At 41.0% G+C, this 14,423-nt stretch overlaps 1 protein-coding gene across 1 annotated transcript in view; it reads right to left on the minus strand.

The window, feature by feature from the left end:
* thbs4b (thrombospondin 4b) overlaps window positions 1-11,471 on the minus strand; it is a 16,047-nt gene extending 4,576 nt beyond the window's left edge. Inside the window, exons 1-14 of the mRNA XM_023408664.2 lie at window positions 11,096-11,471; window positions 7,751-7,948; window positions 6,723-6,973; window positions 6,504-6,606; window positions 6,267-6,349; window positions 6,101-6,152; window positions 5,832-5,983; window positions 4,363-4,500; window positions 2,822-2,899; window positions 2,562-2,714; window positions 2,331-2,435; window positions 2,112-2,219; window positions 1,463-1,622; window positions 25-143 (exon numbers count right to left, since the gene is read on the minus strand). Coding sequence (XP_023264432.1) covers window positions 25-143; window positions 1,463-1,622; window positions 2,112-2,219; window positions 2,331-2,435; window positions 2,562-2,714; window positions 2,822-2,899; window positions 4,363-4,500; window positions 5,832-5,983; window positions 6,101-6,152; window positions 6,267-6,349; window positions 6,504-6,606; window positions 6,723-6,973; window positions 7,751-7,948; window positions 11,096-11,174 — 1,779 coding nt within the window. The 5' untranslated portion in view covers window positions 11,175-11,471. The remainder of the gene's footprint in view (window positions 1-24; window positions 144-1,462; window positions 1,623-2,111; window positions 2,220-2,330; window positions 2,436-2,561; window positions 2,715-2,821; window positions 2,900-4,362; window positions 4,501-5,831; window positions 5,984-6,100; window positions 6,153-6,266; window positions 6,350-6,503; window positions 6,607-6,722; window positions 6,974-7,750; window positions 7,949-11,095) is intronic.
* Between the last annotated feature and the right edge of the window lie 2,952 nt (window positions 11,472-14,423).

The raw sequence follows: 14,423 nt of genomic DNA on the forward strand, positions 1-14,423 counted from the left end.
ACCACTTATCCGGCTCTGACTGACCTGGTTCGGGTTGGGGATGTCGGGGCAGCTGTCGCAGGCATCTCCCACGCCGTCTCCGTCCCGGTCCAGCTGGTCTCTGTTCTGGACTCGCTGGCAGTTGTCCAGGAAGTTCTTCAGGCCTGATCCCCATTCACCCAGATGAGATAGTTAGTGTCATTTAGCACGGTAAGCCACGCCTGTCCCCTTGTACAGCAGTGGATAAAGATTGTTGTTATGTATAATTATATTATATTCAGAAGAGGCACAGCTGCTTCAGCTACTTTGTCAGTATAGAGAATATTTACTGCAGCAGAATACAAACTGTTTTCATTGTCACATATTCTGGCTCGCTCAATAGAATAATTAGTCGATCAAAAAAAATTAATGTGCATAATTTTTTAATAATTAATAATTAAAGTCAATTTTCCACTAAAAGTGCCAAACATTGTGTAATTTCAGCCTCTCAGTTGTTGCTGTATTTCTTCCTCTTATTTTAGAGTGAACTGAAAATCTAACAAGCAATTTAAAGATATCAAAAAATGCCACCTTGGGCTTTAAGAAATTCTGATGATAATTTTTCACTATGTATTGGGATTTTATTGACCAAACGATTAATCATTTAAATGAAAAATTAATAGACGGATTAAATGATAATGCAAAAAAAAAAAAAATCGTTAGTGGCAACCCTATTACAAAACAAATCATATTCCTGTCCAGTGAAATTATAACCAAATATGGGTGTTGATTACATTGATACAGTCGTGGGGTGTTTACTTAATTGATCTGAATTAAGTTTTGAGTAATCAATCATTTTCTTGGCAAACTTGCCAGTAATTGAAAATTTACATTGATCAGCCACTGAGTGAATTTATATTTGATTAGTGGACACAGACATAATATCCACACTACTGCGTGATCACTGATTCATTTCACAGCATGTTGTTTCTAACTTCACCACTAGGTTGCACTGTTGCATTTCCTATGTAGGCGAACACCAGTTTGTGTTCAGAGGCTATTTTTTATTCTTCGCATGGAGGCAGCAGCAGCAGCAGCACAAATGCTTAAAGGTCAAGCAGCAGCGATAGAGGAAGAACTATCTTCTCTCCTGTGGGGGTTTTTGAGGTGTAATCATACTGGTGAATGATCAAAGCCTGTGTTCGCTCTGGGGTCACACTGCTATTGCCTTTGACTTTTTTTTTCTTTTTTTTTGAAGTGCTGTTTCCCACTGCTGAGCTGCCTTGTAAAACCATCCACGCTACGACAGTGATATATTTCTACAACATGATTAAAAGAGATGTGCAATTTAGTGTAAGTTCTGTCTTCATCATTGTGATTTTTTTGTAATTTATAGGAAATGGTTCAAATGTGAAGGAGAGAACAGAGCAATGAGTGGATGCCTTCATTGATGCCGGTTATATAACATGAGCATCAGTGTTGGTGATGTAATTTCTCTCCATACCATCTCCATCCATGTCGTCATCACAGGCGTCCCCTTTGCCGTCGCTGTCAGTGTCCCTCTGGTCAGGGTTCTCCACCATGCGACAGTTGTCACAGGCATCGCCGTGGCTGTCCTTATCACTGTTCCTCTGGTCCAAGTTGGGCTTCAACCAGCAGTTGTCCTGAGACAGACAGAGACAGGCTGGTGTGAAGTAAAAGTGTGTTTGTGTGTATTAGAGCTGAGACAATGAATTCCACTAACAGATCAAAATAAATGATTTTGATGAGTGATTGTTTAAAGTTTAAAGGACTAGTTCAACATTTCACAAAGAGTTAGATGAGAAGATTGATGCCACTCTCATGAAGTAAACATGTAGCTACTGCTAGCGGCCAATTAGCTTAGATGAGCTTAAAGACTGTTTTAAATGTGTAACTGATGCTACTTCCATGACTTAGTAGTATAGATGTAGTATGGATCTTCTGATATAACTCTCAGCAACAAAGCCAATAAGCTTATTTCCCAAAATATCCAACTATATCTTTGAATATCTTTGGGTTTTGTAGTAGTTGTCAGAGAAAAGGGGAAACTGTGATGTGCGTGTTCCCCTATTTTTATTACTAGTTGCAGCCCCTGTGTGCTTCCATGGATTTGTTAAAACATTTCCACCAACCTGCTCGTTTGGAATACCATCACCATCTGCATCGTCATCGCAGGCGTCTCCATGGCCGTCCCTGTCGGCGTCCTCTTGACCAGAGTTAGGAACGTAGATGCAGTTATCCTGTAATGAGATGTTAGAGTAAAAGAATTTCAAAAAGGCCTGCCTATCACAACAAGGTTGTATTTGCTGACAATTAGTACTTTAAAAAAAAAAGAAAAGAAATGATTTTACCTTTCTACAGCTCACATCCTTGCATTTGAGTTTTTCATCTGGGTATCCATCAATGTCGGTGTCCTTCCCGCACAGGTACCCGTTACCGGCCCAGCCAATTCCACACTGACAAGACAAATGAAACCTCTCAGAAAATCAGATCGCTAGTATGTTCACTTGTGTGTGGTTATAAACAGTGTGTGTGCGTGTGCAAGTTGTTTATAAGAATATGTGAGTGGTGTGAAATCCTACCTGACAAGTGACTGACCCATCTCTTTCCACAAAGCACTGGGCGTTGACATCACAGGGGTTGGTCAGGCTGTTGCTGCAGCTGACCTCTGGCTTACAACCCTTCACCTGATCTCCTGTGAAACCTGACTTACAGCTGCCGCACTGATAGGAGCCCTGTGCAGGAGTAAGGGCAGCTACGTATGAGCTTCCTCACACCGCAGTTTGAAAAGTCACACACAAATGGAAATGATTGTCCTGTAGGAACCTGACAGTCGTCTTACCACAGAGTTGTGACAGACTGAGTTTGCGGTGCAGCCTCCGTTGTTGGGTTCTTTGCATTCGTCAATGTCGTCGCACACCTGTATTGTGCAACATGAGTCTAATGTAACATTTGAAATCATCCAAAAGTTTGTTTTCATGACCATTTACCATCTTTACTTCTCTTCATATTTCAGGGATACAATAATCACAGCACAAAACACACACAAAAGAGGCCACATCACTCCATGAGTCCTGATAGGGGCTAAATGACACTGTAAGTACTCTTTGGTACATGTTAATTAATTACATATTTCACAAAGGGGTTAACAGGGGAACACTTTATTGATTTCTTCAGTTCAGTATTGCTTGTGCATGCACTTCAAAAAAAGTTGGTAAAAACATCTAGAAAACTGACCTGTCATTTGTTGAATAGATTAACATTCACCACACTACTCTTCATATTATAATTTGCCCAAAAATCTTAGTAATGTTTGTTTCTGAGTGTAAGAGCACATATTCATCCCCTTATTTATGGGATATCTGATGTTATAACAGGAAGCTTTTCAAGGTTCTTCTTCAACATCAGTTTTAAGAGTCAGACGGATCCTAAAATTACACAATTTTTCCCCACTTTTTATGATAATTTCAAAAGCATACACTGATATTTTATAGCTAAAACTAAAGAGTTACATCATTCTTCCCAGGCTTAACCTGTGCTTTGTTCCCAAGCAGCAATAAAAATGTACGCTATGTTAAAGTCCCCCTCCGCTCAAAAATATGTTTTGCTTATTGTCACTTCATTTGGACGTTTGATCTTCAGAGTGCAGAATAAAGTATGTGCAGAATTTGATACTAAAAGACTGTTTTCACATCCATCTGCCGGAGGATGAAAGTATCTCTGCGTGCATCTTAAATTTTATTCAAGTTTTATGCGACATCACAACTGGTTTGAGGCCAGTGATGGAATTTACACAAGTGTGATGCCGAAATCTGAAACCTCCAGGTCACAAACACTGAGACTGGACTCTTCAATACAGTTGGATTCATCTAATGTCCAGAAGTTGAGCATCTGAAATGAAAATTATTTGCATATACAATATATGGATTGGGGATTTTTCAATGAGGGAGAAGGGGTAGATGTAATTTTAAGATTTTCTTTTAAAGAAGTTACTGGTTCATTTTTCTGGGGATCCACATTCAAAAGTCTTTTCAAATGTCTTTTTTGGGGCAGGGGGTTCCTTAATGATAAGTATTCATATTTATAACTTTTACTTGTAAGAGCATCATAATTTAAAAACACAGTACATGATACCATAAATTCTTATAAATTACAATAATAACAATTGTATCTAGTTGCACCTAATAACTGGCAACTAAGTTTAGATGATCAGTAAATATACTATTTTATTGATATTCCATTTGCACTTAACAATTATACTCATATTTGAGGGCTGTAATGCAAAGTGCAATCACATGTCTTTTTTTGATATATGATGTCATTTGTATGCATCCATTAAAAAGACATCTCATTTTGTCCTCCATATTTTATCCACTGTCTTACCTGTTTGTTGGTCTGAGCGAACAGAACTCCCACACCCTCCACTGGCAGGCCGGTGTAGCCCAGAGGACAGGCGTCGCAGCGGAAGCCCGGGGCAGTGTTCACGCACTTCACTCCGGGGAAGCAGGGGTTAAACTGGCACTGCAGGAAGGAGGACATGAGCTCTGTTGAAGCTGCAAAATGTATGTGGTTCTCACAGGGCTTCTCCCCAAAAGCTTTTAGGTTTGATGACACTTTTGCTCATGCAAAAAAGAGAATGCTGAAGGGGCCAGTCCTTAGAAAAGAGGTCAGTGCAAACACACACATACTTGTACTTCTATCCTTATGAGGACCTCCATCTGCAACAGTCTTTCCTCAACTTTCACTAAATTGCCAAACTTTTACCTTTATCTACAGCTTTGGTCCCCAAACCCCATGACACCATATTAACTTATGTGCCTTTAGACCCTGTGTGCCAGTTCCATGATCCCATTGCCACATTCTTTGTCTAACTCCCAAAAAAACCTGGTGGTGAAATCAGTCTGTAAAATTTCTCATAGACCTTTTGAGGCCTGGAGAATCTCAGTTCTGAATTATTCAAATTTAAAGTCCTGTGTCAGCTCACTCAGAACTCAGAGACCCCAATTTCATAAAAACAAAACTCTTTCTAAACCATCATTCCCAGGCTCGTAGCTTCACTGAGAGCCAGTACACTAACAGTAGATAATGCCCTGTGGTACAGCTCTGTATGTTCAAACAAAGATCGTCTAAAATGGGGGCGTCATGGTGACCTGCTGATGCATACCATGTTCTGTGATTATAGCATCCCCAGTTCAAATCCAGTGGCAGAGTTTCTGTGTGAAAATATACAAATTTTGCCAACAAAGGAACAGCCTCAGGCCCACAATTGCATCATGGGAATTGAACACAATTTGCACATTACCCACCCACCCTCCCATTACATTTATATTTATCTTCTTTTGGCATCAAATGGTGGAAATAAATACCTTGCCACCGAGCTAATTGATCAACATATTTATTGCTGTATTATGCATGGAATTTAAGATAAGTGGACAAAAATACAGTGAAAATACACCTGTTTTTCACGCAGACGGTATGCCACAATAGGCCAAACGTATTTAAGGTATATGCTGTAGTTCACGGACTCCCTTTGAGCACTTTTCAGTTTACACTGGAGGTGAGGGAGGATTTAACAAGCTGTTAGCTCACACTGATTTTCATCTGGATCCCAAACCGGTATTTAAACTTGCAGCTATGTTGTCATCAGGTGATATATGAACTACATAAGATTTTTTGTTGGTATAGGCCAACTTTACTCATCTTAACTTTACCATAAGGTTAGCCCTGAAATACAAGAACTGAGGATGGGCACAGATGACCACACTTTACTGTGTAAATGTCCTTAATCTGAAAGTCTTAAACTCATTGATTCTCACAAGAGTAGTAGAGAAAACACACACACTGAGCCTTACCTCGTCCACATCATCACAGTTGAAACCGTCCCCAGTGTACCCATCAGGACAGGGTCCACACTCAACACCATCCGCTGTCTCTATACACATATCGTCACGGAAACAGACACCTGGGGTACACCTTGGTTTCACCACCTCAGTTCCACCCAGGCCTTTAAAACAACAGAGGAATATCATAGTTTCATTTTGTTTGTTAAACTATCCTAAAGTAGTCATGAAGCATCATATTTACTGGCGAGGGACATGACTGTTATTGGAGATTCTCTTACCGCAGGCCTGACACTCGGAGATGGTGTTTCTGAGGAATGAGGTCTCTTTGACCTACAAAAGGTCAAACATAAACACGTTTATATGCAGTCAGGCAAGCTGTCGGGGAGGTCAGGGGTGAGGTAGCAGGGATTAAGTGGCCTCAGAGGAACTGTTAGTGGTATTTACCTGCTGAATGAGGACGTCTTTCAGCTCATTTATCACCTTTGTTAACTCCAGCATTTGATTTGACAGCTGCTTCGTATTGACCCCTAAGAGAAAGGGACTGTTATTTTGTTTGACTGAAGCAGAGGCTCTCAAGTCTCTCTGGGAAACAGTGACTGTTGTTTTCCTACCGCTGTGATTGTTTTCCTGGGAACATTTGGCCGTCTCCATGGACGTTTACTTCCTAAGAAAGAATCTTACCCAGAGTTTGGACGGAGTCCCTTTGTTGGAAATGGCAGTCTTGTAATGAAGCAACATTCTCAAAGGAGTCTCCAACCACCAGTTTGAGCTCGTCTAAACTCTCCTGTTGGAATAAAAAAAGTCAAAGTGGATGACTAAGCCATTTGGAAACCTCCAGATCCATTATTGAGTCAGAAACATATTCATTATTGTATGGAAATACTGTAAGTGATGGGTCACCTGCTCTCTGGCTTGCATGGTCTTTAGCTCCACCATACCATAGCCTGCTGGCAAACCCTGGAAGGCAGCAGGGAGATCCCTGACCGTCTCCACCAGCCTGCAGTCCAGATGCAGCTCCACCCCGCCTGGCCCCTGCTGCTGCAGCCCCCTCAGGTGGAACAACAGTCGGTGTTGTTGGCCGTCTGCCAGCACCAGGTTGTTGAAGGTTACCGAGCTCATCCTCTTGTCAGTCCGCAGGTAGCGTAACACAGCTATGAGAGGACAGAGCAGAACAAGAGGAAGCAGTGAAGAGATAACAGAGACAGACAGCCATGCTAGCGGATATGTGAGGCTGTACACAGTGGTGCTTTGAGCGAAATGGTAACATCAAAGACAATGCTAACACGCTGATGTTTAGTAACAAAATTGACCATGTTCACCAACTTAGTTTAGCACGTTAGCATGCTAACATTTACTAATTGGCAATGATACGACTACTGTTCTTAGATTTGTTTTGCTACGAGGAAATTATTGGATAAATTGAAATGTTGACCTGGTGGTAGTGCTATGAAACGTCAGAGGATCATCACTAAATTTTCAGTTTTTGTTGATTATTCTATTTTATGTTTATTATTGAGTTCATACAGAGAGGTGACGATTTACTAGAGGTGTTTCTAACATTTTGTCCATAGTGGTGTGAAATGTGGCAACCCATCAAATCTAAGTAGAATAGTCTCTCTTCTTCTAGCTCTGTTTTTGTCTCCTCCCAATCCTGAGGTAAATATAACTTGATGAGACAAAGTTGATGAGATCGGTGAGAATGAACTAAAACAGTAAAGTTGCGACCATAAAAACCAAAACAATGAGCAGAAAGAAGCTTAAATGCTTTGTTGAGCTGTGGAGAACTGCAGAATCTTGTTATAATTCTCTGAAGGTTTATCATCATCAACCCCTTTCACATTACACACAGTCATTTAACCCATTGTTAATATAAAAATAGGATTAGTGCAGCTTTACACTGTGCCAAAGCCTCTTTCCTGCTCTCTTACCTCTGTTGAGCTTCCCCATCACGGTGAACTCAAAGTACTTGCTGTTGTCCCGTGGGTTGTACAGGCCAAACACAGTGGTTCCGGTCTTGGGTTGCAACTTGAAGGAGGCTAGGATGAAAGCCTCATTCACCCCTTGCTCAGCCAGACCCCCCTGCAGCAGGTCTGGCAGGCAATCAGGCGAGGTGAGCAGATCATAGACTGTTGACAGGGATGGGAAAGAGACAAGCGGTAAAGCACATGAGTAATGGATGATGAGATATGAATATTTACAACCCACAGCCGCGCTCCGATCCCAGAGTAAACACATCCTGAGTCAACAAGAAGATGATGATGTTGACCCGGTGTTTGTTGCTGTTTTGCGACGCCGTGTCAATCAGTCAGAACAAACTTGGCAGACAGAGTTGGCTGGTGGATTTCTAAGTACATCTGAGCTATGTACTGTGACTTTATTTATTTATTTGGATCCCCATTAGCTTCCACATTGTGGTTGCTTGTCCTCTGTTGGATGTATGTTGTTTTTTCTGTGTTTGGTTAGGTCTGTACTAAAGCTGTTTGGTTGATAAAATGTATGTGAGCTCTCATATCCCTTCATTGTTCTCACAGGCAGCTGTATGGCAGAATTCAGACATATCTCCTGACAGGCTTAGTGGGAGTGAAATGCCAGAGAGACGCCGTACACTTATGCTGATGTTTAGAGGCTTCTTTTAATAACGTGACTTGGGAACTGGGCAGGCCAGGAGAGGATGTGCAGTGAATCTCTAGTCTACCATCTGCACACATCATGAATACACAAGTACCCTAACAGCAGTCCACAAGGCCCTGTGTCGCGAGGGAGCAAAATTGCTCCCAAATGCTCCCAGAGACTGGCTGTTGTCAGCCAAGATTGCAAAGCATGATGAGATCTCTTCTTCTTTCTTTTATCTCTGTCCTCTGTCCGTGGTCCCTTGTGTGTTTTGTCCGGCACATGGTGTATCTCAGCATGACACGGGGGGGGGGAATGTGTGCAGTAAAATGTGACTAAGCCACTGAAAACGCCTGCTCACATGGTGTTTCGTTTGTATTTGCGATTGCCAAAATCACCTGGTGAGTATTGCACAAACAGTCATGTGACTTATTACTCTGTTAAACTGACAAAGAAAAATTGCAAAAGTGAACAAAACAACTTGAGAACAAATGATAGTCATTGTGCGCTTCACATTTTAGGAGTTACCACAACATTACAAAGACGCACACACTTGCACATAAACACACAATCCCGCTGTTCATAAGTCTTCTGGACAGAGGGCTTTGTGGGGGTCAGCGTTGTCTTACACCAGAGATCCTGAGAGTGCCTCATTTCACCTCCTGATTAACCTCCGATTTCAGGCTTCATAAAACTAGCTCTGCTGAAAGCCATAAAGTAATCCAGTGTCTTGCCCTCTCCTTAACACCAGCATATAAATCTGTCAGGGTTATAGATTACTACAAAGTGTAGAAATGGTCGGCATTCTTCTTCTCAGTGCTTAACAAATGCTTCACACTTGGGGGTTGGATGTAGAAAGCTGTGACTTATCAGAAATTCATGAGAAACTTAGTCAACCACTACCAGTGAAGAAGGAATGACATCATCAACATCAGTATGTAGTTAACATAAACAGTGAGGTCACATTTTTCGCTACTGCCATGAGTAACCAAGCTAATGCGACCAGAGATCCATTTTACTTCATGATGTCAAATAGTGTCATAATAATATTTATGTGTTCATTTTCTGAGTCATGTTTCTGGCCAATTTGAACTCTCCAATGTTTTTCATCGATACCATCTCCTGAGAGAAGTATCTGGCTCTTTAGCTGCAAAGCGCTCCATTATGTTTCGCCAGCTAGTTGCTAACTGTGTCTTTCCGCCATTTAGTGCTATGAGAGCTGTGAGAGTGAACCGAAACAATAAAGTTGTGTCCCGTACAGCTAAACACTGAGATAAAACTCCCTATCAAGCCAATTCAAGTGAGAATTCTCTTTAATTTCATCATTAGAAGTGATTCCCTTTATTGTCACATTGATTTCACATTTTTATTTGATACATCATTATGATAAAAATATGGATTACACCCGCTGTAAAGATACACTTTGTCCCTGGCCAGGGAGTCTTTGTGCTCAGAGTAGAAAGTGAATTTCGAATTTCAGTAATCTCATCTCCCAGTGAAGTCATCCTTGAGACATTAATATTGATCAATAACCCCAATAACCCTTTGCAGAGATAGAACGGCTGTTTTGTGCTGCTTAAATATCACTTACCGCAGCTTTAAATCGGTCTCACTCCTTTTAAACACAGTGAATTCCAGTCAGGCAGACAATATGCTATTTGCAAGGGAAATGATAGATGATGAACTCCATTAATCTGGACTTGCTTTATACAAAACATCAGTCAGCTATCGCCGAAAGATTGTAGGGATTAATGGATGCACGAAAGGCACGCCATCAATCAACTGGGGTGATTTGAAAGAAGCTGATAAACTATAAACACCAACATTTCTACAAGTCGACTGCAGCTCGAGTTTGTGTGTGTGTGTGTGTGTGTGTGTGTGTGTGACCTTGAACGAGTTTGTGTGTGATTGGAAGTGTGTGTCAGCGAGAGAGAGCGAGAGAGAGAGAGAGAGAGAGAGAGAGAGAGAGAGCAGAGTCTGTGTGTATGTGTGACTTGAAGTTCAATGTTGCGCCCAGATCGTCTCTGATTATTCCCATGTGTGTGACCTAGCTGGGACTTTGTTTGAATTAATACAAGCCAGAGAGCCGAATCTCCTGAGCTGGAGTAATCAAGCAGATCCAGCTGCACAGATATGAAAAGCAGGGTGACTTTACTTCAGGAGAAAGATGAAACTCTGTCTACTTATATTCTTTATCTTAGTCTACCTCCTTTCACAAACATAAAAATGTATTTGACTCTTTTACAACTGACAGGGATATTTAGCATTTTATTCGTACCTTAGTGACTATCACACACCATGGCTAATCCTTTGTGTTCTTTGGGTCTGCATATGATATTCTCTTTCACAGTGTCTGCTTTATCCATTATGCATTGAACTCATACATAGTGTGTTAAAATACCCAGTGGTGGAGCCATTAAATCTTTTTTGACAGATAATGAAAATGGAGGATTGCATCACAGGCAGGATGTTGCATTCAAATAAAATCAAAGATATCTTTTTTTGTGTGTTGTCCAGTGTGTTAAAATTAAAACAACAAACAAATAAACAATAAAATATAAAATAGTTATCACCAATCAATCTTACGCATTTTGCAAAAATTGTTATGACATTTTAAATAACTGATATGAAAAGAAAATTAAAACACTTCAAACAACACTTACCTAGAGCCTGGGCTTCCACGTGTAAGCACAGTTTTAATAGCAGATGCGAGGCCAGTATCAAGGCTGTCCACACACCCATTTTGTCCTTCCAACTGGTCCCAGATCAGCAGATTCTCTGCAGTGATTACCTGTATGTGACACAATGGCAGTTTCCCGTATGTCTGCGTCTGCTGTGAGTGGTGTGTTTGTGTCCTTGCCTCTTTTTTTGAATCACAAGTGAGGCAAGACTGTCATGTTAAGCCTAATAGAGGCTGCTGGCAGTTTGTGTGTGTGTGTGTGTATGTGTGTGTATGTGTGTGTGTGTATGTGTGTGTGTGTGTGTGTGTCTGAATTAGTGTGTGAATGTGAAAAGAAGATTGCAGGAGTTTTAGTGAGGGAGGAGCATCAGAGCCTGAACCTGCCTTTAAAACCTTCCTCAGACGGCCCCATGCAGAGAAGGAGTGACCTGGGGAGACTCTATTGCATTGGCTCCCACTAGCTGCTACCAATTCCCACAGGCTCTTACACAAATGTGCTGTACATGAGCAGCTTCTAATCCCACTCTGGGAACCCACTTTTGGCTGCTGAAATCATGTTTCAACCCAAACTAATATTTTTAGACTCCTGAGTTCAGGCTTGGGGTGTATTTCTGAAAATGTGTTTCCCACCTCCAGCAATCAGACCTCTAGTATTTTTTTCACACTCTGTCTGAACACACAGGAAAATTCTTTCACTTTCCTTCCAGGCATCAGATGTGACACCTTTCCCATATGCCCTTGCTTTCCTCCCTCTTTCCCTGGGCAAAGTCAGGAAATGAGCCCACGCCTTAACAAGCCGTGTTAACCGGCCAGCAGAGCTTCAGACAGGCTGCTGGCTCACACGGCCTCCAGGTCGTCAGCATGTCTGGCACCACACGACTTGCCACATTTGGCAGAGATGAGGTCGTTCAGGTCTTAATGATGTTTGTTTTTCCCTCTTTCTTTCCCTGTTGCATCTTATTTTTTCAACCAAGCGAGTCTTATTCTGCGGATGAGTAACTACCGTTGAGCTCAAAAAAAGTACTGAATCTGTATTAATGTTTGAATCCATCAGTAATTCCATGAAAGCCAAGTCTCAGTGGCAACAAGATGATGCTCCCACTTCGGGTAAAAGGATAAACACAAGTATCTATAGCAACAAACAGCAGCGAATGAGTCATAGTTTCCCTACATCCCACAGGTGTTTCATTGTGGTTAGTCTGTATACCGCTGCTCTCGTCTTTTGTTGTGCACTGATATGGACTCCATCCAGTCAGCAACAGGACACCCAGAGTTTTATCTGCCCTCTGATTGGCTTTCAGACTGATCCTTTACAGGCTTTTTGGGTTCTGGATCACAAAAAGCCCCACAGACCTCCATGCATGGTCGGCAGCTGCAGCAAAGAGCTCAGTAGACCACATCAGCCTGCTGGAGGACCTGGGCTGAGTCACATCATGGTGCGGTTGATGAGGTCAGACAGTGAACGTTGCATCTGGCTCAGAGATAAAACCAAACCCCAAATGTGTCTGACACCATCTCCTGACTATTTTTATTCATGATAGTGATATGACCACATCCCAAGACTCTGATATTCATGCTCGTAAGTCTTCGTATGGTGAGCTGGTAGCTGGACACCAAAGATTATAGCCTTGCTGTTGCCACAATGACAACAGAATACACAGCTGACCTGAAAAAGTGGCTTTATGCTGCATAAAAAGGCAGTGAGGTCTGTTTGTGTTCTCAGGGGAGGTCTGACAATTAGCGTTTTTCAAAAGCTTTGGACCGAAAAAGAAAACAAGACATACAGGTCAGCAACAGGAATGATTAAAGGTACATAATAGGAAGCATGTGGAGCATTAAGAGAAAAACAAAGGAAGATATTTTACTGTAATCCAAGGAAGAAAAAAAAGGAGAAAAACGCAAGACATACAAATTTTATTAATGTTGTTTATTCTCATCAAATCCACCCACAGAGGAAATTCATTTTTATTTATATATTTTGCTTTTCTTTGACTAAACTCAACATTTGACATTGATTATAAACACATTTTTTACATCATTTATTATTCTTCTTGTGGCAGATTGCATCTATCAAGCTCTTTGGATTTATTTGTCAGTGGTTGTGCTGTGCAGAAATGTTTGTGTAATTTACTTAAGGACTACATATAGTAGTATTACTCACTGTCAGTACGAAATATTGTGACTTTTCTTACTTATGCTTATTCTATACTATTTTAGTCTCATAACTATACCACACAAATGGCACACATGAATCCATCTTCATTCTCATAGATTCGATGTTTTCTGGCATAACTGAAAAAGATTTCCTGATGATACAGGAAAACTTTTTATGTGAAAGAAATTATAGTGTTAGAGTAATAAAGAAAATAATCATTAAACTCACCACATAAAGGTTCCTCCTTACAAGAGGTTCTTTCATAAAGCGACTTACTTCAGTACCCTTATGTTGAAGGAATGGACACAGACTTTTACAACGCGGCAAACCACAGCTGGAGGTGATCATAAGTCTCTTTGCTCCTGTGCTGAGTGCTTAAGTGCTCATTACGCTGTGGGATGCAATGTCTTACAAGCTCTGCACTGTCTTACCTGATGAAGTTACGTAACAGCAGCCAGTCAGCAAGTCAGAGGGGTCTGATCCAACAGCTCATTAAATCTGCAGCATCTATCACCTCACCCCAGACTGGTAGAGGGAACTCACTCCAAACCCGAAATTACAGCATTAAATTGCCTGAATTTCTGGTATTAGACAGACTGTAACTCTGAACCCAAGGCAGAAGCTTAATAAATGGACCCACATCCTGCAGAATATTTAGACTGCAAACTCTTGAGCCAAATTGGTATGTCATGGTGGATAAAGCTGTCGACTTTCCTGGAATCGTCTAACACAGCACAGAGGGCATGAATACAAATTATACATTAAATGTTATAGATCCAAAATTAATCAGAAAATTTATTCAGAGCTAATATGGAACGGAAAGTTTTTTTAGAAATGAATCACTGCTCATTTAGTCCTTGGCCTTGAGATATTCAAACCAAAGCTGATGCAAACATATTTATTTGACCTGAATGTGGGTTTAAACTATTAGTCTGGGTTGTGCATTTAAAAAAAACAAAAACAGGATTTTTCTAATCCTTAGAAACCAACTTTGGAAAATTACAGGAAACGTATAAAACCATTGCTATATTTTTTCCAATTCCATTTACCTGCCCGAACCGCCTACTTCATATCTTTCTGTAAAATCACTCAAAATTGTCTGAGTTGTGGACATAGTAACATAAACCTGAACGCCCTTCTTGGAAAAACATGGCTA

Source organism: Seriola lalandi, unplaced genomic scaffold (assembly GCF_002814215.2).
Source record: "Seriola lalandi dorsalis isolate HSWRI2012SDOR001 ecotype SW California unplaced genomic scaffold, Sedor1 jcf7180002054370, whole genome shotgun sequence".
NCBI classification, from domain to species: domain Eukaryota; kingdom Metazoa; phylum Chordata; class Actinopteri; order Carangiformes; family Carangidae; genus Seriola; species Seriola lalandi.